At 32.5% G+C, this 27,657-nt stretch overlaps 1 protein-coding gene across 1 annotated transcript in view; it reads right to left on the bottom strand.

The window, feature by feature from the left end:
- The window catches only part of Cnbd1 (cyclic nucleotide binding domain containing 1), a 327,970-nt gene that overhangs the window by 78,904 nt on the left and 221,409 nt on the right, over positions 1-27,657 (bottom strand). Inside the window, exon 6 of the mRNA XM_015485728.2 lies at positions 13,077-13,264. Coding sequence (XP_015341214.1) covers positions 13,077-13,264 — 188 coding nt within the window. The remainder of the gene's footprint in view (positions 1-13,076; positions 13,265-27,657) is intronic.

Raw genomic sequence — 27,657 nt, 5'->3', positions numbered from 1 at the left:
AAGCACTTTGATAAGGCATCTTTAATCATCAAAGTAGCTCTATAAGTAGAATATTATTAGTACTATTGTTATCTATATTTAAAATAAGGAAATATAATTTTTTAAAAGTTTAGGAATATATACAAGATTAAATGGTTGGTACGTAGCTGAACCAGGATTCAAACCTAAAACCCAATGACTTCATTTCTAGGTATTTTTTTCAAGATTAATAAAAACATTTGTCATAAAAATTTGTGTACATTGAATGCTCACTGTTTAGGAAATACTAAATTGTCTATAAATAAAATGATGGACAAATATGTTATAGTATATTCATACAATTAAGTACTTTTCAGCAATTAAATAAAACATCTAATAATATCTGAAAAATGTGTGCAAATTATAAAGTAGACTACAGAAATACATATGCTGGACTCCATCTGTATGGAAGTTTAGAATAAGCAAAATGGTACTAGAAATCAGATCAGATGAAGCTTCTGAGTATGCTTTGGACTAAATGCACATCTTCCCATAACTCATGCTGAAATCTTAATCCCCAAGGACTTCTATTATGAGGTAGAAATTTTGGGAAATGATTCAGGAATGAGGGTAGAGTCTTCATAGTTAGGATTAGTGTCCTTATAAAATGGGCCCAAGGAAGTGGTTCACCTTTCACCATGTGAGGATACAGTGAGAAGGCACCGTCTATGAATAAGAAAACAGGCCCTCAGATGCCAAATCTTCCAGGGCCTAAATGATAAGAGTTCTCAGACTTCAGAACTATGAGAAATAAATTTCTGTTACTGATAAGCCTTCCAGTTTATGGTGTTCTTGTTGCAGCAACCCAAACAGGCTACAACAGAAGAGATAAGTAATGGGCTAAGAAGTCTACATCAACAGAATAATATAGGGCTCAGGTAAGCTATTTAAATTATAAAAACATTAGGCAAAGGAGCCTAAGAGTTTGAATTTTTTTTGATGGCTTAGTTGTTTTATTTGACCTTAAAATTAATAGATAACAATGATAAAAGATAAGTAAATTTTATGAAAGCATATAAAAAGTAGATCTTTCATCTCACTAACTGAACAAAACATTAGATAAGTACATGCACATATACACATAGTCATATAGTGCCAGAATTTCTAAAATGAATTTCATATGTACTTGTAGGTATTCAGCACATATTTAGGCATACTTATATTATTTTTAATACTTTCACTTAATAAATAAAAACAGATCTAATAAGCAATTTTAGTTGCATACAGAATTTAATTAAATAGAGACATTAGGATTTATATGTCTAATTGTATATTGAAAGACTGTTAAATGTTAAATTAATTTGTCATAACATTTTATAACAGGTCAACAAATATTGTTTACTCTTCGATTTAGTTACTCTTAACTTTCTATTAAATACAAATGTTAATCATTTTAGTTTGGTAGAATTTGTAATGGTCTCCCCAATATCACTACATGAATTGTAGATAAATTATAAAGTGTTTGATTAGTTGAAATTGTTATAAAAATTCCCCCAAATTCTAGAAAATATTTTAGAGACAGAACTCTTGGTTAGTTTTACTCATCCCCAACTTAGTATGAGGTAACTTCTCGAACACTTTGCCTCCTCTAACTTTGGTCTTTCCACTGCCCTGAATCAGACCATTATTACCTTCAGCATCGATCATTTCCCTTAATTTTCCTGTCCCCAGCCTCTCTGAGCTAAGCTACATAATTCACACCAGTCAGAGTTAACTTTTTAATGTAGGTAGGCATTTTTTCTCATGTTACTCTCCTGCACAAAATCCTTCAATGACTTTCCATGGTCTATAAAATAATTAACTTGCTAAACATGCTTCTTTAAAATAAGAAGAAAATCTTTGTAATACATTCCACTGTCCTATATAAATTAAAAAATAATTTAAAAATCCAATTTTCAATACAAAAAAAAATGAGAAAACCTACTTCCTAAGCAATATTTATGATACCATTTCCTTACTTCTGTGTCTTTCCGTATGTTGTTCCTTAGTCTGGAATGACCTTTCTACTCTGATGAAATTCTCATTTCAATTCTCATTGTTTTTTCCTCACAGCCTTTTGCATATATTTCATTTTGTCACAAGAATTAACCTGAGTTTCATGTGAATTTCCCTCATAAAAGTGCCAATACCTTGATAACAGGTCCAGGTGTTAACTACCTATCTTTATTTCTGAAGGTTTTTATAAAAATTAAATTACATTAAAAGTGCCCATTGTGTTACCCGATACATAATAGTTAACTTGAAGTTAAATCATTTATGAAATACTTATAGATAAAATAATAGGGAACTATTCAGTATAGCAGAGTTGTGTTTATCTCAGGCTAAGATGTCAGCAGTAATCTTGACTGTTGTTATGCAAGTTTTTTGCAATCGGTAAAAAACGTTTAATGATGTGAAAGGGAAGCATGTGCATGTAGGTAAGAAAATTGATATGGCTGGAATGGTATATGTGTGTTTACAATTAAGAGAAGAGGGGAGATTTAAAAGGCAAATAGGATGCAGGAGATAATGAAGAGGGCTGAACCTTGTGCGTTAAATTAAGCAGCTTGAAATGTATCCTCGAAAGCAAGAATAGTGGAAAGTTTTAATATGTTTTCAGAAATCAATACAGACTACAGACTAAAAGATTGAAGCAGTTAGGAAAATATAGTAATCTAAATGAAATGATAATCTCTTGGTATAAAAGAGATTTGCTTGTTTTCCAACAATATTATTATTGCCTAAGAACAGGCTAATTTTTTTGGTATAATTTAGCACCAATATGCCTGTGACTTTCTAGACAGTCAACACCATGAAACCCCTAAACTCTAAGACTCACTTTTCAGACTGTCAACTTATTTGAGTATATAATTGGCATCTACAAATCTCTAACTTAGCACATCCAAATCTGAACTTAAATTTTTCTTCCTAAATCTTCTTCAATGTGAGTCTTACCAGTTCCAATAAGTTATATTGGCATCCAGAAATGTTCTCTGTTCAAAATTATAGAAATGGTCATTGAATCCTCTCTTTCACCCTTCATGTTCAATCCATACAACTTCACATGAAAAATATATCCCCAACTCACTGACTTCTGTATATGCTCAGTAGAGAAACAGTGTCCAAGGAAACAGTATTTACCAAGTAGACTATTACCAGAGCCTCCTCATTATTTCCCCCTCTTTACCTCTTTCTGTGCCACTTTATCAAATCCACTTTGCCCTACCCACAGCAGCCAAAATTACTTCTTCACATATAAATCAAATTTCTCTACTGTTTTCTTAAAACACAGCATTGTCCTTTTCATATTCAAGCATAAAAATCAATGGAACCTAAAAGAGAGGATTTGATTATTGTTTCTAAATAACAATCTTTTTTTTTTACTATATGTAAGTTACCAATAAACACAATAATTGTTTTCCTGAACCTTCTATCCATATTGAATATCACATGTTATGCTGTTTATTTTTAGTGTAAATGTTATTTAGGCTTTTTTTTTTTTTTGGAATGACAGAAAAGGTTTAATGAAAACCATATCCGTTGATGTACAGCAAAGTAATTAAATATGCAGGAAAGTCCATTGTCTCTGACATGGATATATTAAAGTTGTTCAAAATTTTATAAAGGTTGTTTTTTCTGTGACTATGACATTAAATTTCCTTAAAATAACAGTAATTAAAAGACACTAACTAAAGTACAATTCAAACTGCCAGATTAGAATTCCTAAAATTTATGGAGTTAGTGCTTTCTTCAAGGGGCTAGTATAGTTCTTTGCTATGCTCTCAATAAAAGGAATTCTTCCAGTAAGATCTAGAAACAAATTACAAACTTGCCTGCAACTGCCTAAGTGACCTTTAACAGGCCAGTGGGCTAGAGGATTTCTTCACTATCTGTGCTATTTCTCCCTGACCACATTGCTTTTCTACTTGAGATATTTCTGTCAATTCACTTGTTCTTTTTTTTTACTTACCCTGTTGTACATGCTTTATTTTAGGTGACTTCTCTATCTAGGCCCGTCACTATACCTGTGCACACATGGGAAAGGAAGAGTAATACACAGACTAACTTCAGTGCACGTACCATTGAATGAAAGCAAAACAAAATCTGAAAATCTAAATCTAAAGTAGGTCATGCGAGGGAAGTTAACAGGACTGTCTACAAGCATAAACAATTTGTACCAGAGCACCAGAGAAAGTGAGGGGAGGTTTCAAAGAGCAAGTGAAGCTTCATTAGTTTTAAGAGACTGTTGAAAAACCTCATAAGAGCCTGCCATTCTGGGTTCAAAGGACAAAATATATAAAGACATGGAGATGATAGAAACTTGCAGTGAACTATAAGTCATTCATCATAACTAGTCCAAAGGTTGTACTAGAGAGCTGAGCACATTCATGGAGGACCCTGGAAGCCATGGCAGAGGAAGTTGAATTTTATAAGTGACTAAAAATGACTGAAACATCTTACGCATTTGACTTTTACAAACGTCACACTAGTGACAATGTGGAAGATGAATGGAAGAAGTTTGTAAATTATACATAAGTAGAAGAGGTTATTGCCGTGCATCGGCAAGATATATGAGAGTCTGGAAAGTGAAACTTGGAAAAAGAGAAGGAATGAAAAACAAAAGCACCATATGAACAACGACAGCTGCAGGTAAAAACTGAACTTCCACAGTATGTTAGGTACTGCTCCCCTGACTTGACTTTTCTTTTTTGATGTGCTGTGTGCTGGAGATCAAATCCAGGGTCTTGCACGTTCTCAGTGCTTTATATAATCTCTAAAACCATGATTTACAAGGTAAGTAATATTATTAGTTCAGTTTTTATGGATAAGCAACCTGAAGCCTAGAGTCTAAATTGCTCATGTTTCCAGAGCTATAAAATGTGCTCTGACTCCATTACCTGTGCTCTTAAAAGTGGTGCTTTATTAGAAACCATGTAAGGCCACACAATGTGGGCAAGGAACAAAAGTAGCTAGCAGCTCCTTTATTATGTGCAACGTTATATGGAATTCTATAAAACAAGGGTACAGTGCCTCTATTCTTCACTAATCTACAAACTCCTTCTTAGTTACATAATTCAGTTCCTTCATTTCTGGACATTCCTCTGGACTTTCTAAGCCACACTGAACTTGCTATTCCTCTGAATGCCCCAGATCTCATTGTCAGGATAGCTCCTACTTCATCATGCACAGTTTTCCTTGTTCTTGTAACAACATTTTTATATCCTTTGTTAAAAACAAGAATAATTTTTAAATGTTTCATTTGAATGGTCCCCTAGTCCCATCAAAATGTAGTGAGAAAATAGAGTCCCTGTGTGTGTGTGTGTGTGTGTGTGTGTTTTGACTTGTACGGCTACTTGGAGACATGTATATCAATTCTCTGAAACAAAAGGCCAGTTCTGTAAATTATTAAACAAGTGGTAAATTATTGGCTCAATATATACAAGAGAAGGAGTGTGGGAACCGAATAAGCTTATTATTATTATTGAGATACAAATTTTATAAGAATAATCAAGGCACTGATATTATACCTGCTAAAATACCACGTGAAACTGGTGAAATCTATTATGTTTTATCTTCACAGTTAATGAGCTAAATTGATAAAACAAAAACGGTGATCAGGTTAAAAGTCTGAAGTTTATTAGTTTAATGACATTGTTCAATGTAGACCCATTTTTTCCCATCTAGAATACTTCTTATCCAATTGCTTGGAAAGAAATAGAGCCCTGAAATTTGAAATCATGACATTAAAACCTTGGTATATAAAATGTCATGAAAGGCACCTGTTTCAATGAAGAAACATGCAGAATGCATAAATTATAGAGCTGTGGTCCTGCTCTACTTCAGAGTGACTCTGCAGGGTTCACAGACATATTCTATGTCAATTTCCATGATCCCCAGATGTGTAGTTTGACTGAACACTTGGGAATTAGCAGAACGCCCACACTGGATTCATGGTCTGTGTGGTAAAAGCTATCACAGTAAGATTGAGTGGATACCTTTAAAACAGGTGTCTCTGTCCCTCTACTGATGCAGGACAGGGAAAGGAAATAAACAGTATTATATCTCAAGTGGAATGACATGACAGAGACTATAGCAGCTCTTAAAGACTTAATGCAGGACAAGATGGTGGATTAGCAGGAAGAGGCTTTTCTCACAGCTCTATGACTTGGGACAGAGAGAAAACTACTTCCCTGTGATGTGAGTGAAAGATGTATTCCATTAATACTCAATATTGGACAGAGAGCCTTGAAGACTGGGAAATTTGGGGTACTTCAGACAAGGATAAGAAATAGAATTGGAGCTCAGCTCCTGGCAAGAGTGGGGAAAATTAACACGCAAAGTCACAAAAGACTGAAAAGTGCTGGGAAAGCCTTGTCATGGGGAAATTCCAGTACCACAGGGGCAGCCTTCTCTGGGCCAACCCAGAGGCTGTTTGGCTCATTAGACTAACTTGTGCCTGAAACTGACCCGGGTCTCCCTACTGTGCAAGGGGAGTCCAACCTCGAAATATATTGGTACATCAGTGGGACAACCGCATCAACTCAGACCAGGAACTTAGATCTGTGAGTTCCAGGATGGAATCCACAGGACGCCAACTGCAAGATCTAAACTGAGCTTAGCAAATCAGGAGAATCTCTGGTATGGAGAATTTCTGGCATGGAGATCATTTTGCCTGGGGGTAATACAGGTTAAAGAGGCTGGAGAAGGCCTCCTCCTCACCCATCTCCCTTGAATCAGCCAGAGCATAGGACCAGCAGAGCAGGGAGAATCTGAATGGGTGGAGTGACTGAATTCAGTGCCCAGAAACAGTCCTTGAGAGGCCACAAAAGGGCAGTATCCCTGAACAACAGAAACAGTGAAGAACCAACTCCCCCTTCTCATGAGTGGTGCCCTGGTCAGAGTAGTGGGGTACAGTCCTAGGAGTGCATTGATTCATTAATGCCTGATAACTTTCCAAGAAATGAAACATCTGGGACAATAGCAGAGCTATGCCTCGTCCCTGGGAACTTCACTTGCAGAAACTCATCTCTTAGAACTCAAAGGCAACTATATCCTGGAAGTGAAGCCGAAAGCTGCTCACACCATCACCCTGAGAAGGGAAGCTGAGAAACAGAAAAACAGTTTAGCACAGAAAGCATGCATATACTCTCATTGACTAGTCTGTTATTTTGTTTTTGTATTTGTTTGTTTTGTTCACAAATGTGTGCTGATTGATACACCATGTACATTTATACATTTGTACACATACTTATTTGTTTTGCTTTTTCACTTTTAGCATTCCTTAAAGGTACTTATTTTTCCATGCTCTGTTTTTTGAGGGTTAGGGTTTTTGATTAGTATATTTTGGATTTATTTTCTATTGTCTCTTTCACAACTCTTCTTTCCCTTTGTTTCTGTTTCCTCTCTTTTTTCTTGCCAGCAGCTGAATTCTATTGTTCTCTTTCACTCTTTTTGTAAATCTTTTACTTTCTATATTTTTCTTCTCCCCTCTCACAAACACCTCCTAAGTCATTGCTGCATTTGCCATATTTACCTCTTGAATCTGCATACCCTTTTCTACCCCCATCTCTTCTTTCCTCTTAATGAACTCTATCTTTAACTGGATTATTAAACGTATTCATATCTGTTAATTTTTTCTCATTTCTAGCATTTTTTGAAGGCAGTTATTTTTCATGGATCAGTTTTTTGAGAACTAGGATATTTGATTATTATATATAAATTTTGTTCTTCTTTTCACTTTTTTATTTCTATTTTAAAATTTTTATTTAATACATTTATCTTCCCTCTTATCTCATTCCCTCAACTCACTTTCTCTTTTCCTCTACTAATAGCCAATCTCTATTGATTTCTTTTCACTCTTCCTTTAATTTCTTACTTCTATTTCCTCTCCTCCCTATTATCATCACATTATACCTTACTTCTGTTCTCTACCTGTTCATCATTTAAAATTGTCAACTCTTTTGTAAACTTACTGTTTTTCATGGGCAATAACTAATCATGTCATTTCTGATTATTATGACAATCTATATTGTAGATTTCATAGCAAGAACTATTTGATTTAATGATATAAATTGTTTGCATTGGTTGTTATTATGAACAGTCTCTCCCTAACTGTGAAGTATAGAAGACCTTCAGGGACACAATAAATCCACAGAGTAGAATCTCTACTGCCTGAAGACCAATTGTTAGATGGATAGACTCACAAACAATAGATAGATGAAGGCTCAGAGATATAAAACAAAGGACTGCATAATGTTCTCAATGAAATAATATCTGAAAATTCTCCAAACTTAAGAATGAAGTGAAACATCAAAAACAGGAAGCAGACAGGAACCCATTATACAAAATTAAAATACATCCACACCAAGGCATATTATTATGAAAATGCCTATCATACTGAATAAGGATAGAAATTTTAAAGGGTGCCAAAGAAATATGCCAAGTCACATTCAGAGAGAAACCAATCTCAGGTGATTTCTCAGTCCAGACTTTTTAAAGCTAGGAAGTTTGGGAATATGGTATAGCAAACTGAAAGAAAATGGATGCAAACTAAGAATACTATATCCTGCAAAATTAAGCTTCAGAATTTATGATGAAATATAAAACCTTCCGTGATAAACAAAATTTAAAAGAATTCACAATTAAAAAGCCTATACTATGGAACATAGTCAATAAAATATTTCATGAAGAGGAAATGAAGAAAAATCTGAAAATCAGCAAATGAAAGAACTACACTAGAAGACTAATTGATCAAAGAAGAAACTAATTCAAATTAAAAACCAGAAATAAATCAAAATTACAAGGAACAAAAATCATATTCCAATAATAACATTGAATATAAACGGCCTAAATTCAACAATCAAAAGACATAGACTGTAAGATTGGACTATAAAACAAGACCTAAAAAGATGAGGTCAACAAAGGACTCACCTCATGGCAAAGACATCAACAGACTCAAGGTAAAAGAATGGGGAAAAAAAACCTTACTATTCGCATGTAAGGGACAAAAAAGCCCTCTTCATACTGTTTAAGGGAATTATACGTAATAAAACATTCAATTATAAACACTGAAGCCCCAAATAATGGAGCATATCTGTATATGAAAGAAACCCCTTCAAAATTTCAAGAATCACGTAGATCTCAACACAATAATAGGATGACTTTAACATGCCCCTCTCATCACTCATAGATATTCCAAACAATAACTAAATAATGAAGCTATGGAACTCAAAATTACAATTAATAATTTAGACTTAACATATATAGACTATTTCTTATCATCAGTGACTGAATATACTTTCTTCTCATTGCCATACAGCTTATTCTCCACAATAGAACATACCTTAGGCCACAAAAAATTCTTAGCTAATATAAAAAAACAGAGATAATACCATGAATTTTATTGGATTATAATAGAATAAAATTAGAAATAAAAAATAGAAGCTACCCTTATACCTGTAGACTAAATATATGCTGTTGAATATATGCCGATGAATAGCTGAAGATATCAGAGATGAAATAAAGAATAATAATTAGAGTAAAGTGATAAAACATATCAAAATCTCTGGGATAATATGAAGGAGGTGATAAGAGTAACATTTATAGCATGGAGCACATTCATTAAAAGAATAGAGTGTCATCAAATAAATAATCTCCTTTACATCTCAAAGCTCTGGAAAAGAAGAACAAAAACAGCACTAAAAGTAGTAGAAGAAAAAAATAATTAAAATCAGAGATGAAATTGGAACCAAAAAAAATCAAAATATCAACAAAACAAAAAGTTGGATCTTTCAAAAAATTAATAAAATTTATAAAGTCTTAGCCAATCTAATGAAGAGAGAAATGTCAAATTACTAAAATTGGTGATAACAAAGGAAACATCACTACAGACATGACTGAAATATAGATAATAATCAGAAACTATTTTGAAAATATGTGCTTCAATAAAATAGAAAATCTTGAAGATAACAACAAATTTCTAGAGATATATGACTTACCTAAAAAAAAAGTCAGGAGGACATAGAAAATTTAAACAGATAGATTACAAGCAATGATATGAAGACACCATCAAAAACCTACCAATAAAGAAAAGCCTAGGATAAGATGGATTCTCAGCCAAATTCTATCAGACCTTCAAAGAAGAACTTACACCAATACTCCTCAAATTATTTCATGAAATTGAAAAAATACATAAATTGAAGGAAACCCTTCTAAACTCATTCTATGAAGTTAGTATCACCTTGATATGAAAACCAGACAGACACATCAAGAAAAGGAAACTTCAGACCAATAAACCTGATGAACATAGATGCAAAATTCTTAATAAAATATTGTCAAATTACATACAATAACATATTAAAAAGATAGTACACCATGATCAAGTGAGTTTCATACCAGGGATGCAAAGTTGGTTCAACATATGGAAATCAATAAATGTAATTCTTCATATCAATAAATATAAAGATAAGAATCACATGATTATCTCAAAAGATTCAGAAAAAGCATTTGAAAAAATGCATCATCCATTCATGCTCAAAACACTAGAAAACTAGAGATAGAAGAAATATTCCTTACATTTTAAACGCTGTCTATGTTAAGCCAATGGAGAAAAACTGAAAGCATTCCCTCTAAAATCTAGAACAAAACAGGGATACTCTTTCACCACTTCTACTCAACATAGTCTTTAAAACCCTAGGCCAGAGCAATTAGACAAAATAAATAAATTGAAGGGAACCTAATGGGAAAAGAAGAGCTCATACTATCCCTATTTGCCAATGATATGATTCTATATTTAAAAGAACTTATAAATGAATTCAATAAAGTAGCAAGATATAAAATTAACACCCACAAATCAATTGTGTCCCTATATACCAATGATGAATCAACTAAAAGAGAAATTAGAAAAATTATCCCATTCACAATAGCTTCAAAATATAAAATATATTGGAATCAACATAACAAAAGAGGGGAAAGAACTCTACAAAAAAACTTACATAACACTAAATAAAAGAAATTCTTAGATAGGCAGAATTAATACTGTCAAAATTGTCATACTACCAAAATCACTATAGAGATTCCTCTTAAAATTACAATGACATTCTTCATAGGATTAAAAAAAAAGCAGCCATGAAATTCATTTGGAAAAAAAAGAGGCCAGAATAGCCAAAGCAATCCTTATTTTGAACAGTGAAGCAAGCAAGAGCCATCACAATACCAGATATTAAAATATACTATAGAGTTATGATAACAAAAAGACCATGGTATCAGCACCAAAAGAGACATGAAGAAAAATGGAACAGAATAAAATACAAAGAGGAAAAACCACATAAATACAGTTAGCTCATACTAGACAAAGGTGCCATAAACATACATTGGAAAAAAGATAGCCTCTTCAATTCATGGTGCTGGGGAAACTGGAAATTCATATGCAGCAGAATAAAACTTAACCCCTGTCTCTTCCTCTGTATAAAACTCAACTCAAAGTGGATCATGGAGCTAGGAATTATATCAGAGACTCTGAAATTACTAGAAGAAAATGTAAGCCCAACTCTCTATTATTTCAGTTTAGGATTTGATTTTCTCAACAAAATTCCTAAAACAGAAGAAGTAAAATCAAGAATCAATAAATGGAATAGTTTCAAACTGAAAAGCTTCTTCACAAACAAGTGAATATTGAAGAAAAGGAAGAGAAAGCCTATAGAATGAGAGAAAACCCTTGCAACTTGCACCTCAGAAACAGCATAACCACCAGGATATACAAAAGAGCTCAACAAAATTAACACCAATGAAACACATAACCTGATCAATAAATGGGCAAAGGAACTGGACAGGCCCTTCACAGAAGAAGAAATACAATTGTTCAACAAATAGATGAAAAAAATGTTCAACATCTCTAGCAATTAGAGAAATGCAATTCAAATCTGCACGGAGATTCAATCTTACTCCAGTCAGAATGGCAATTATCATGAATACAAGTAACAATAAATGTTGGTGAGGATGTGGGGTAAAATATTCACTCATATATTGCTAGTGGGACTACTAATTGGTATAACCACTCTGGAAAGCAGTATGGAGATTCCTTCAAAAACTTGGAATGAAACCACCATTTGATCCAGTTATCCCACTCCTCGGTTTATAAACAAAGGATTTAAAATCAGGATACTACAGTGACATAGCCAAATGAATGTTTATGGGAGGCTAATTGACAATAGTTAAGCTATGGAACCAACCAAGGTGTCCTTCAATAGATGAATGGATAAATAAAATGCACAATGGAATATTACTCAGCCACAAAGAAGAGTAAAATAAATTCTACAATCACAGATGACTTCATCAGAAGCAATGATGTGTAGAACACCATGAACTTGGATAAGGGGCTACTTATGCAAACAAATGAGTTTTGGCAGAGGCAATTTACCAACTGATAATCTTGAAATATTATATGTAGGCAATAGATTTTCTTCAAGTACGAATTTTTTATTATAATGCAATCAAGCCCTTGATTATCTTAGCATTGAGACAAACATGATAAACACATCCTTGACTTGATCATGCTAATCAGTTGTTTCCCTATCCTCAAGTCTCTGTAACCTCACCTTTAATGCAAAATAACATCCTTACTCTATCAATGAACCAGCCACATTGACCTTGTTTCAAGTATCAAATGGACCACACATCCCCTACCTATGAGCAATATGATACTGAAGGCATCCTGCAACAAAAATTTTAATCAAATTTCCAGTTTAATATTGATAGCTCAATTTACATATATATACAAATTAATATATATAAATTAATATATAAATATATAAAACATAAAATAATATATTTTTAGTTATCAATGGATCTTTTTTTTTATTTATTTACATGTAGTGCTGAGAATTGAACCCAGTGCCTCACATGCCAGGCAAGCACTCTACCACTGAGCCACAACCCCAACCCCAATTTATTTTAAGAGATATACTATTTTGACTTTTGCAGTACATTGAAGATAATTTAGATCTAAATATCAGAAAAAGACAAAATTAACCATCAGGTTACCTTGTTGCTTGTGGAAAAAGCAAATATTGATCTCTTACCACTATGTCATGTGAAGGTACGTACAACCCAGAAAGTAGAGAATTTGGAAAGTCTTCATCAAATATAAAGCTGCTGTGAGATGGCAAAGAGGTTGTTGATTTAGTGTCTTCCAACAGGTTTTTATACACTTTTATGCGAGGTCGAGCTTGGCCTTTCAGTATTATATAAAATCCATCATTTCCGTACACTGAAACAAAACAAATCCAAAAAAGATATAGATATGACTAGAACATATATCATACTTGCAAATTCCTTTCAATTTATACTATGACAATACAATGTAGCCCTCAGCCATTCACAAAGAGAGTACTCAAATAACAAGAATACAAAGGCCCATTTGGAGTATTCATTTCAGACATTGTGTATAGTAGCCCATCTTCCCATGGAATTGCCAGGGGGGTAAAAAGAGCATGGTGTCATTTCTCATACCTTAATATAATGAGAAACTTGAACTTGACACTCTTGCCTCAAAATTGGCATATGCTTATTTTATATAAGTACTAATAAATATATAATTATAATATATATTATGTATTATATAATATAAGCATATATATTATATATAATATATATACACACACACACACATGCACATACATACACACTATTAATTGTTATTTATTATTGTTCTGGACATGATGATCATTTCTATAACTGAGTAAGGCAGATAGTTTGGAAAAACTGATTGAACAAAACCAAAAAGAAGAATTTTTCCATATTTGTCATTATTCCACATTGTAGTCTCCACAATCTGTAAGCCAATCCAGTTCTTAAAGTTCAACTGTGTGTCTGTAGGTCTGGCAGGTGTATTTCCTTATGAGCTATTTAGATCAGTTCCAGCTCCTCTGGAGCTTCTACTTTTGAAAAAGCAGGGCATAGTAAATGAATGGTCTCTTTATCCAGTTCTCAACTCTTTACATTTCTTTATAGAACTGGAACAAGTCATTCAAGTGCTACAAGATTTTTTATTGCACTTTGCTCTTCATCTTACAATAAATAGAAACTTCACAAATTGATTTTCAGGGGCAATCATGTGTCTTTGTATCCCTAAACATTTTCAGTTGCCTGTGTTCTCTGCATTTTTTTTTCAAATTATTATTATCATCTGACCTCAGTGTTTATTAGTGGGGCTCTTTATCACCATGATTTCTTCACTCTTCTTTAAAGCAAAGTTTGATTTTGCTTGGATGTCTGAGGTTCAAATGGACCCATTCTGGGTAGCACAATATTGTTCACTGAACATTTAATCTGTGTGATGAGGGCACTGCAGAAAATTTGTTTTTTAATGGCTATTAGGTGACCTATTTGAGCATCAAATGGTAGCAGGCATCTGTAAAGATCAATGAGTATAAATTTTGTTAGACAAGTAATGGTTTTGACTGACAACAGGGTTGGGGGGACTTCCATTTGCCTTCCCAACGTGAATTTTATCCTTTTCCTTTACTAACCATCATTTTATTCAACGTTGCATTTGCCATGATAAAAATTCCATTTCCCAGACACTCTTAAATGTGTGGCCATGCAGTATCATTCTGATTAATAAACTATTGGGAGAATTTTCGTTTCCCAAACTTGCACAACAACAACAATACACACACACACACACACACACACATACTTATATACATGCTACCTAGAATGAAGAATGATGTTGAGACTAGGACAGACACATTGTCACTAAAATGAAAATGTGAGGTGGATATTAGAGTTCTGACTCTGATGTTTTTTTTGTGTTTATCTGGTGACTTCTTGTGATATGACATAAATAAAGCCCCAAATTGGCTTAAACTATTGTTCATTAGTTCTCTATTACTCAGGGCTGAACACAATTTTCATGTGGATATTGTTGGTATGTTGGTTAACTCTAAGCATAATTGGCCCATCTGTTACTAACATGTATAGTTACATTGTTGCAGAGAATATTACCCCATGTGACACATCAATTTTGATAACTATATATAAAGAATGGCATTTTGTAAAAGTCATGGATATAGATAAGATTATTTTCAGAAATCCACCACCAAACTGCAATGCAATTTGGTTTGAAAATCTATGCTTAAATAAACTAAAGATGATAACAGATATATGGGATGATTATGTGTGGATTTCTACATTAGGCTGACAATTTATATCATGTGTTGAAACCAATTTCACAGTAATCTCTACCTTCATTTGAACAGCAGTTATCTCAGTTGAACAGCAGCACCTAATATATATGTAATAATTAGGACACAAATGTTAAATTGAAAACTGCAAACTCTAAGTATCATGCCCCAAGAAAATGTGTTCACTTTGGAGATAAATACAACTCCTCTGATCCACTCAAGAAAATCTTCCTTTTCTGCTAGATCTTTACCCAGCAATAGTGAATTTTGTAAAATAATTTGCTTATACTGTATTAATGTTCACTTTTACATGGTAAAATATTTAATATTCAGGAGGTCATTAGGAAGTTAAACTAATTTGAGAAAAAAATCTGAGAATCATTGGAAAATATTTAGATCAGAAAATATCTCATCAACCCTTACATTATATTTACCAAAAAAAAAATCAAATGAAGCTATGGAAGCTGCTAACTCTATCATATACAAAAATAATGCTGTATTTGCAATTTTAAGAAACATTTTTAGGGGCTGGGGATGTGGCACAAGTGGTAATGCGCTCACCTGGCATGTGCGGGGCGCTAGGTTCAATCCTCAGCACCATATTAAAAAAATAAAATAAAGATGTTGTGTCCACCGAAAACTGGTGCTGAGGATTGAACCATCTCCATAAAATCCAGCACCGAAAACTGAAAAATAAATATTAAAAAATTCTCTCTCTTTTCTCTCTCTTAAAAAAAAAAGAAATCTTTTTAGAAAAAATATTTTAATAAGTGGGTTGATCAGCTATGCCTACAAGAGAAACATCTTTTTTTTTTTTCTCCCAAATTTCCAAATCTAGAAACATAGCCATCCCTGGTTCTCAGATAGACTAAACTTACCACAAAGAATGTCATATACTGACATCAAATATTTGCCATGTACTGTGCTAGGTGTTCAAATACTGAAATTCTATTAATCTCAATAGTCATATATCATTAGTCCATGTTTTAGATGAAAAAAATCAAGACATAGAATGATTAAGTTGTCACAAGTCACAAAGTACATTAACATTTGGAAGTTATCAACTATGTTCCAACCTCTGAGGGACACACACACACACACAGCACTGTGTGTGTGTGTGTGCAGCGTAGATCTTATAAATAATCTCAGAGAGGATAGAAAGAGTTTCCTACTACTTGTAACAGAGTTCCGAAATTGACTCTCAATTATTTCTTTAAAGTAGTGTAGCTGGTTTTTTATTATTCAATAAAATAAATTTGAAAAAAGAAAAATTCAAAAGAAGCTTCAGACATATATATGCAGAGTGAGCTGAAATTTGAGGTGATTTCTACATACAAATACATGAGAAAAACAGAAGAAAATAAATCCTCATTGAAACAAAATGCCAAACAAAATCATTAATGTAGTCATAAATCCAGAGAAAAGTATAAAGTATAGCAGAAACTGAAATAAAATAAGTTCATCAGATAGAATTTAAGGAATATTTTCAACTAGGTATAAAATGTATAAACTAATTATTTAAGCACCAAAAAAATTATCTAGGGAAGAAAAAAAAAACTATTAAGCTCCCAAAGAACAATTATAATATTACTGAGAAATCACAAAGTGATATTAAATTCATGAATTGAGAGGAAAAGACATTTATTAATAATGCAAGATAAACAGAAATATTTGACATTTTTGACCAATAAGAAGGAACAAACTTCTTATTCAAATACTTAATACATTAAACTATATCATTAAATATTAAGAAAAAGAATAAAAGTATCCAAGAAAAATTGAGCAATAAGAAAATAATATGAATTTAAAAATATTGATTAATACCTTGAAAAAGTAATTCATCAAAATTAAGCAGATTCATAATAAATTTTAATAAAATATATATATAGTTAATCTCTATTACATGAAAAGTCCAAAGAATTATTTTTATAAGGACTCAAAAAAAAATCTCTTAGGAAAAACTTCATGTTTTTAAGTATCTTAAACATATTTAATAAAAGTGTGTAAAAAAGCATTCAAAAGAAATTAAAATACTAATAAGGAAAAGTCTAATTAATCATTTTGGTAGTAACTTTTCAGAAGGCTAAAGGCGAAACACAAAGTCAAACTAAAGCAAATATTTGCAAATTACTTACTGTCTCCCACTCTCTTACACAGACCTTTAACTAAAAATCAACCATTCTGGAGGGACTTAAATGTTTAAAAGAGCTATAGATGAATAAGGTCATATTGTCAGCTGGCTAATTACTCCTTGGCCTCTAAAATCGAGTTTAAGTGTTATCTATCACTCCTTGGCCTCTAAAATCGAGTTTAAGTGTTATCTATCCAATAGGAAGGCCTTTCTTGACCTCCAGCCTCTTCCGTGCAGCATAATTGATGCCCCTTCTCTGGGAATCTCAGAGAATTTCTGCACTCAGCATTGTCAGTCTCTGTCAATAGAAACAAACCTCTGAAGAGAAGGAGCTCTGTTCTCAGTATTTCTAGCCCCTAGTGCATAGCTTGGCCTATTTAAATCATTGAGCAAACACTTATTGAATGTATGAAAGCTTCATTATGAAACTGTATTGCATTTCTTTCTAAAGAATCTTATAAAATATTTGGAGAGAAAAAAATTAACTAAGAATTCTGAATATTGAGAAATAAGATAAAAACTCTTTCATGGCCTATTTTCTTCTCGTAACATTAGGTGGAAGCTAAGGAAAATGTCAGAAAGTTATAAAAAATTTTAATTTAGATAAGTTAACTCATAGACTCTGGTATCTTTCCACATGGGATGATCACTCTTAGGGTCCATTCGTCTTCCCTTATGGGGCCAGGAATATTTATGTTAAGGCACAAGTCTAATAACCTTTCTTAGAATATTTTTATAACTTGTGGAAGATAATATACAAATAAGACTGGATATTCACTTTGAAATTGAAAAACCAAATATATACATATTATCATAAAGTGAACAAGAAGGGAAGTAAAGAAATTAATTTCATTTATTTTGAGCACAGACCTTCTTTTGGAATGATCTGTCAATCCTGATACTTCCTGCTCCCAAATTTTAAAAAATCACTGTTCTTACACAAGGTATCACAGGTAAAGATCCCTAAATAAGTACAAAAATAATGTGAAGTTTCAGAGAAGAAATAAATTCTATCTGATGGAGAGGATCTGAGATGATATTATGAAAAAGGTGACATTTATGATGGATGTTGAAATGTAGATAAATTTTGACTGACAGATGTGGGGGGGAAACATTTATAATATAGGAAATAGCATGAGCAAGATACAAAAGCAAGTAACATGGAATTCCATGACAGTCTCCAATTAAACATGGGAAATGACAAGGAATAATGAATAAATCCATTTGTTAGAAGAATAGCATAAGGCAAAGCATCTTAAAGAATCAAATTAAAGGGGCTGGGGTTGTGGCTCAGTGGTAGAGCGCTCGCCTAGAACATGTAAGGCACTGGGTTCAATCCTCAGCGCCACATAAAATAAATAAATAAAATAAAGGTATTGTGTCCATCTATAACTAAAAATATCTTTTAAAAAAAAGAAAGAAAGAAAAGAATCAAATTAAGTTAAGCCAGGTGCGGTGACACACACCTAAAATCTCAATGACTTGGGAGGCTGAGACAGAAGAATCACAAGTACAAGACCAGCCTCAGCAACTTAGCGAGGCTCTAAGCAACTTAGAGAGACCCTGTCTCAAAAAAACAAAACAAAACAAATGGCTGGGAATGTGGCTCACTAGTAAAGTTCCCTTGGGTTAAATCTCCAGTACCTAAAAAGAAAAAATCAAAAGCAGTTTAGAACATTCTTAGAAGAGCTATTCTGTATTGGAAATACATATCAAATAACCAATTACCAAACAGTCTATATTAGTAATAATAAAACAATGTTGTTTTTTTTTAAAAAAGGTATGATTTTCAATATCTCTATTCATGGATTTAATATTCAGAATGAGGCAATATTAGCATTCTTGTGTAGTGCTATAATGAAACATTTCTGATAATTTTTCAACATGTAACAAGAGACATAAAAATATTCACATCCTTTGATTCATTGCTTTTATCTTTAGAAATTGTCATAAATAATCCCAAGTAAAGATAAAAATTAGTACAGACAAGAATGTATTTAGGACCACAGTATTTATGGTAGGGAAAAACCTAAAACCCTTTATCAAGTAAATTCTGACATATCCATTAGACAAAATGTATATAAGTATGTATGTTAGTATATATAAACAGTTATTAAAAATATAGTTCTATATTATGAATATATCAGAGTATCAAGGAAAGCTTCTGGAATGTTAAATATGACATAGGGACCAAAATGACATAAGATTTTACTTGGAAAACTACTTACAAATAAAACCAGAGAAAAATGTGTCAAAACGATAATCGTGGCTATCTGAAGTTAAGATTCTTAAGGGAGATTCCTTTTTCCTTATTTGTGCTTTAAAATATTTTCCATCCTTCTATAATGATCATATTTCATTCAGAGTCAGAAAACGTATTAATAACACAATGATCCATTGGGCAATTTTTTTGGCAAGAATTAGGAAGAACAGACAAATTGGGAGTCTATTAAGGTAATCTAGGTAAGAAGAAATGAATGGAGGACTGAACTAAACACTGAGAAGAACAGATTTGAAAATGAAAGTTGAAATCATATAGTACAACTCAATGAATTTAAAGAAAGAGGAATAGTTAAAACAATTTTTAATTGTAAAGATTTTCACAAGGAAAATAGTACCATTGAACTATCTCATAGTAAAAGACCTACGTGAAGAGCAAGAAGAGAAGTTGGCTTGTTCTTGGTTTTTCACAGCATGCCTGCAGGACTTCCAAAAAGAGAAACAGATCAGAGCCATTCACAAAGCAGAACTTAACTGAGGCTAAAACTGATGAGTATGGAAAATGAAAACATACACATTTGAATTTAATCATAGGAGTGAATGAAAGATTTCATAGAGAAAATGAATCAAAAGGAAAGGTATCAGGAAAATGCCTGTAGGAGACAGGAAGAGCATGGAGTTGTAGAAACAAGAATGAAACAAGTTGTTCACAAGTGCCCTTTGCAAGATGCTGAGTTCCTTCTGGGAATATATCTTCCTAAGGAGACACTGATAATTAAATCATCCTGGCTCAGGGTGTCTGGTCAGAGGATAATTGTTAAGACAAACTGCAGACACTACAAACTTTTAAAACTCATCCCCTCATCCAAGCTAGTTAGAGAGGCTAAAAATGAACAAATTAAGAATCCACCACACTCACACCAATAGAGATGATACCTGAGTACATACTGTACCTGCTACTTTTTTAACCAATGGTGAAAAAATTACAGGCACTCAGCAGAAATTGTTCCATAAGTTTTGAATTTGGTCTTCCCCAGGCTAGTGAAATACCCTATAATACTCTCTTCAGATGCTCCACAGTGGCAGCTGGCAAGTTCTCCATAAACCACATGATAGGAAATGCTTTCAATACAGCCTAAGCTTTGCTATTGATAGGTTAGGTGAATGCATTTTTGACTTCTTGTGTGTTCAACTTATTTTTTTATACCTTTATTTTATTTATTTATTTTTAGGTGGTGCTAAGGATTGAACTCAGTGCCTCGCCCGTGGTAGGCAAGCACTCTACCACTGAGCCACAACCCCAGCCCCATCAACTTATTGGGATGACTATATTAAGTTACTTTAAAAATAGTTATGTACTTGTAGAGAATGCATAAAGGGAGAAATTATAATTTTACAAATTTGGGGGGATTACTTTTAAGAACTTTAAACCAGTTTATTGTCAATCTTTTTTATTTAGACTTTCTTACATAGAAATTCACTATTAACATTTCTTAATTCAATGTTGTTTGTTCACATTCATAATGTACAACTTAAAGTCAAAGCCTTTGATCTTTTTCAGTAAAAAACTTGATTCATTTACTTAAACTCTGTTGTCTAAAAGGGTTTTTTACATAAATTTACAAAATACATGAAATATTTAAGAAGATAATGTAGAAATACATTTTTATCCTCATCTGGCTTCACACCACCCATTTTACCTTCTTGTTTGCATTCTCTGATATTCAAAATATTTACATTTTTATAAAATCCAAATCATTCAATCTTCCTTTTGTGACTTCTGGGCCATCAGTGCCATGTCTAAGAAATCATGGCTTAATCAGTAGTCAATGAAGATTAATTCTTAAGTTTTCTTAAAAGAGTTTAGTAGTTTTTAGGTCCTTGATCCATTTTAAGCTAATATTTATATATGGTGTGAGTTAGGACTCCACCACCTTCATTGTTAGCATGTATTTATTATTTTTTGTGCAGTTGTTTAAGCACCATTTGTTCTTTCCATCATTGAATTGTCCTGGCAACCTTGTCTAAAATCAATTTACCATAAAGTTAAAGCACTATTTCTGGACTCAATTGATTCCATTGTTATATGTATCTATTTTTATGCTAATAGTATACTCTCTTGGTACTTACTGTAGGTTTGTAGTGACTTTTGAAACTGAGATATGAGTCCTCTAGCTTTATTGTTCTTGGTTAAGTTTTGATTTCTATTTTTCTGGCTCCTCTAAATTTCTATATGAATTTTAGGATCAGTTTATCAAATTTAAAAAAAAAAACAGTTGGTACTGTTTTTTTAAAAGATTGTGTTGAATGTATACATCAGTTTATGTAGTATTGCTATTTAACAACAGCAAGTTCTTTGATCTAAGAATATCGGATAGCTTTGTATTTCTGTATTTAATAGTTTTCAACAATGTTTTGTAGTTTTCAGTTTACAAGGCTTGCACTTCTCCTTTTAAACTTATTCCTAACTAGATTATGTCCTTGATGTGACTAGAAAATAAAATCAAATTTCTTAACTTCAGTTTTTATATTGATCATTGCTTGTGCTATAAATTCTCCTTTAAGTATTTTGTAGACTGCACCATGAGGCCATTTGGGTCTCTGATTTTCTGTATGTGTGTTTTCAAGAGAGCCCTACCACTGAGGTACACACCCAGCCCATTTTTATTATTTATTTTGAGATGGTCTTGCTATGTTGATGAGGCTGACCTCAGAATTAAAATCCTTTTGGCTCAACCTCCTGCATAGTTGGGATTACAGACAGGCACCACCACATCCAGCTCTGTGAGAATATCTTTAATTGTTATTTTAATACAATAGGTGCTCCTCAATTTACAATTGGCTATGTCCAATAAATCCATCAGAAGTTATAAACATCTTATGGATGTGACTCTACTTTGTGTACAACCAGAGATATGAAAAATTGTGCTCTATATGTTTAATATGAATTATAATGCATTCTATTGTCATATATAACAAATCAAAATGCACTTAATACATCTATCCTCTAAGCATCATAGATCAGCACACAGTACACTTCAGAGAGCTGTTGTTTACCCTTGTGGTCTCCTGGTTAACTGGGAGCTATGACTCATTGCCATTGCCCATCATCATGACAGAGTAGCAAAGATTATATCACTAACCTAAAACATATTTCAACTTAATATATGAAGTTCATACTGAATGCATATTGCTTTTGTACCATCATAATTACATTTAAAAATTCTAAATTGAAGCATTGTTATTGGAGAATTATTTACTTGTTATAGATGTGATCAAATTGTCTATTTTTTTCTTGAGTCAGTTTTTATAGACTGTATCTTAATTTGTCCATAATATCAAAGCTTTGTAGTTTTTTAGCACACAATTTTTCAATATATTTTCTTTTAACTTTCTTAAGTTTGGCAGTAAGTTCCACTATTTTACCACTGAATTTAGTATTGAGTTTTCTCTCTTTTTCTTTGTTGTTAATATTTTAATTGATAACATAATTATATCCACTCATGGGGTACATACAATATGATGTTTTGATGTATGTGAACAAGAAGGAATAATTTTATCAAGCTATTTGGACCCAATTCTCCTTTATGTTGGCACAGGAACCAACTTCCTCAACAAGACTCTTAAAGCATAAGAAGTAAAATAAAGAATCAATAAATGGAATGGTTTTAAACTAAAAAGCTTCTTCTGAGAAAAAGAAGCAATCAAGAACATGAACAGAGAGCCTACAGAACAGAACATATTTACCACCTGTACCTCAAATAGAGCATTAATCTATAAATCATTAATATACAAAGAACTCAAAAAACTTAACACTGAAAAAAGTAATAACCCAATCAATAATGAGCTAAGGAACTGAACAGGCACTTCAGAGAAGAAGACATATGATTGGTCAACAAAAGAAGAAATGTTCAACATCACTAGCAATTAGAGAAATGCAAATTAAAACTGCACTGAGATTCCATCTCACTCCAGTCAGAATGGCAAATATCAAGAAAACAATAACAATAAATATTGGCAAGCGTGTGTGGAAAAGGTACACTCCGACATTGCTGGTGGGGTTGCAAATTTGTACAACTACTCTTGAAAGCAGTTTGGAGATTCCTCAGTGAACTTGGAATAAAACCATCATTTGACCCAGTTTTCCCACTCCTTGGTTTATAACCAATGGACTTAAAATCAGCATACTACAGTAACACAGCCTTATCAACGTTTATAGGAGTTCACAATAGTCAAGCTTTGGTACCAACCTAGGTAGCCTTCAACAAGGTATAAAGAAAATGGATAAAGAAAATGTTGTACATTTACACAATGGAATATTACTCAGCCATAAAGAAAAATAAAACTATGGCCTTTGCCAGTAAATGGATGGGACTGGAGACTATTTTGCTAAGTGAAATAAGCCTGTCTCAAAAAACACAAGGCCACATATTTTCTCTGATATGTGAATGCTAACACACACCAAAAAAAGGGTGTTTAAGAATAGAAGGGAAGAATATATGTTCATTGGATTAGACAAAGGGGGATGAAGGGAAGGTGGGGGATGGGAAAAGGAAAGACAGAAGAATGAATCAGACTTTCCTATGCTCATAAATGAATATACTTCTTGTACAACCACAAGAATGGGATCCTAGTTAGAACACGTTATACTCCATGTATGCTTATTATGTCAAAATATATTCTACTGTTACATATATCTAAACAGAACAAATTAAAAAATTAAAAATAAATAAATACAGCTATTAATATACCATAAGCTTATGTACTTAGTATGTTTTTATAGTGATACGTTTGGTATTTACTCTTAAGATATTTTAAAAATATTATATGTATTATATTGATTATCAGCAGTAGACCTCTAAATTTATTCATACTGTGTATCTGAAATTTAATATCATTTAACTAACTATTCCCCATTCTAAACACCTGCCACCCCAGCCTCTGGTCATTATTGTTTTACTCTATCTTCCTATGAGTTCACATTTGTAGTTTGCATACATAAATTATGTCATTCCACCTCTTCATACTATCACCTCATGGGTAAGGATTTCAACATACAAAGTTCATGGGGTGGGAGGCTGGACATAAGCATTCTGACCATGCTGCTTCAGTTTCCATAAAAGCATGTCTGCACGTCAGATCACCGCACACCCTTCAAGTCTCTGTATGTCTAGGGAAGTCATGGTCTTTATGGTAGAACTAAAGATTTTGTTATTTCTATCATAAAAATGTACTATTTGCATTATGATTGATTTATACATGGAAAAGATGCCCCACTACATTTTTCATGAGTTTAGCTACTGTATTTTTATATACTAGGTAAAATTTAAATCATAACAGGAAAAAAAGACTCTACAAGTGAAGGATATACTAAAAATTTAACAATATAAAAATATTTTCAATGTTGAAATTAAATAAAAAAAATATTTAAATGACTATGCAGATTTTGAGATATAACCACATGAAAAATCAGAAAAAAGATGAAACTGAATTAACGAAATAGAAGATAAATAATATTGTAAGGTTTAGTGAGCTTCAAGTACAGGAAACAGTAAAGATGTTATTGAAAGTTAAAACATTTTATAGGAAAATCATTTTATAGGAATATGTTTCAATGGTAACATAAAGGTAGATAATAATGAGATTTTGATTTGTAATCCAGTTCCAGGCTAGCTATTGATTATGGTCTCAAGTAAATTAATTCTTCTACTTTTCATGAGATCGTCAATCTTAAAAATGTCATCTCCTAGGCTATACAAGAGAAAACACAATGGACAATTCTTGAAATCACTTGACTCCAGTTTGTCTCTGTATATGCACATGTAGAAAGAGACGACTACATGTGATATATATTCAGTAATTTTAACACAGTAATATAAGTACTTTTTAGTTGTACCACTCTTAGAGTATATAAATAATATAATAATAAAAGAGTATGTTTTAGAAGCATGATTTAAGTTTAACTTAAACTAGAGATATGCATATCCTATTTACTACTGAAATATCATAATATTATTTCCTTGTTAATATATTATTATTTTTAAATCTGAATACATAAGAGGCCGAAGGAATAATGGCAAGTGTAAGAAGTTTCCTTAAATAATGTAGCTCTAAAGAAGTAGTGGCCAGAAAAGAGACCAGAAGGTGCAGACAGCTGTGTGGAATTGCACTTGAGAAAGGAAAGCCTCTGCAGCAGATTGAAAGTCAGCATCCTGGGGATGAGGGACCACATAAGGGAATTCTCTAAATAACAGCAGAGGGAGGGCATGCATATATGAATAGAGAAAAAGGAGAGAGACAGACATCTAGTTGGGCTTGTTTTTTAAGCTGGATGAACAAAGAGATCTACAAAGGTCAAATATTTAATGAGTTGACTGCTTTGATAGTAAAACAGCCAAGCTGTCAGAACTAGATATCTTAAAAACCCAGGAGAAGGATTTTGACACAAGTATGTATAAACAAAGAGACTTCTAAATTTATTAAAAAGTGTCAAAAGTATGCCCTACCGAAATACAAGTTTGAATGCTTTATTGAGTATAAATAATCAAGTTAATGTTAATATTTTATTATTGAAATTTCATACCTTAAAAGTCAGTAACTTGAGTTATTAAGATGCTACTAGAATAAAATGTTGCTTCTAATTATTTTTTAAAACTTTCTTGAAGTAAATCTGTAATTACATCTACAAACACATGAATCTGTATTCATTGGGGAAAAAGTAAACCAACAAAAATACATGTAGAGGAAAGAATTAATTATAACATTTATTGCCCTTGAGTTAGCTTTCATTACTACCACAAAATACCTGAGACAACTGGCTTTATATAGAAAAAGGTTTATTTAGCTCATTTTATAGGTTCAAAGTCCAACAGCAGACAATTATGTCCCTAGTGATCTGAAGACCCTCACCAGGCTCCATATCCCAAAGTTTCCACCACCTCCCAACAATACCTTCTGAGGTGGCAAGACTTTAATCACAATGGACCCTTGGGGGACATTCAAAACAAACCAAAACTAAAAAATCCCTCAATTTTACTGCCTTCCATTAAGGCAACCTCTTAAAATATATGTATTTTTAAAATGTCTTTCTGGACCCATTCTTATATATTTAAAAAATACACACAAATTTATACATTTTTATAACAGTTTATATAATTCTTTAATAGTTCTATTTTTATTTACTACCTTTAATATTTATATAAATGAATATACATTCTTTTTAGACACTGTTTAGAACTCCATAGACTAGATGAAGCATTATGTATTCTTCTATTGAAGAAAATGTATATTAGTCACATATTTTTTACCATTACCAATATAATTTATAATGGTAAAAGCATGTGATTATAAAACAAATTAATTTTTAACTATTATTCTCAAGATAATGGCAAACCATTGTTGAATACTTTTTATTTTTGTCCCTTAAAATTATTTTAATCTCTGTAAAACTCTTGATTTATTTTTCACTGCTTGACTCTGATTAAATGGAACTAATTATGGGAGAAAACCATTGGGGAAAAACTATCAAAATATGTAAATCTTTTCAATAGACACATTTTCTCCAAAATGCCAGTCAGGTTTTAAATGTCATGATCCTGATGAACCACTTTAAACAAACAATGATATAATGCACAAAGAACAAAGTAAGCATTAGGCAGAAGTATATTTGAAACTTGATTATAACTGTTCTGTATAAAATAAGAATAATATCTATCTTTGTTTCAGTGATACTCATGAATGGAAGTCTTCGATACAATGTACAACTTACATGCCTCTCCCTAAAGGATTCAAATATATGTATTTCTAATTAATATTTCTTCTATATCACTGATAAATAGAATAAAGACTAAAATTGGAAACTAAAATCTGTCTAGAGAGTTGTTGTTTTTTTCACAATATCTAGATCAACCTCTGGAGTGGGTAACTAATCAGGTAACTACTGTTTTAACCATGAAAACCAATGCTAGACTATTATGCAATATATAGAGCAGTTCTGAAAGTGTGGCCTCAGACTTGTAATCACTTGATGATAATTGAATAACAATCACTCAAAAGATTACTATAAATGCAATTTGGGCCCCACCTCAAACCTACTGAATCACAAATTCTGGGATCTGTACCCAG

This window comes from Marmota marmota, unplaced genomic scaffold (genome assembly GCF_001458135.2).
Source record: "Marmota marmota marmota unplaced genomic scaffold, marMar, whole genome shotgun sequence".
NCBI lineage: Eukaryota > Metazoa > Chordata > Mammalia > Rodentia > Sciuridae > Marmota > Marmota marmota.
Note: the sequence above shows the minus strand (reverse complement) of the source record. Positions and strands in the feature narration are given on the sequence as shown.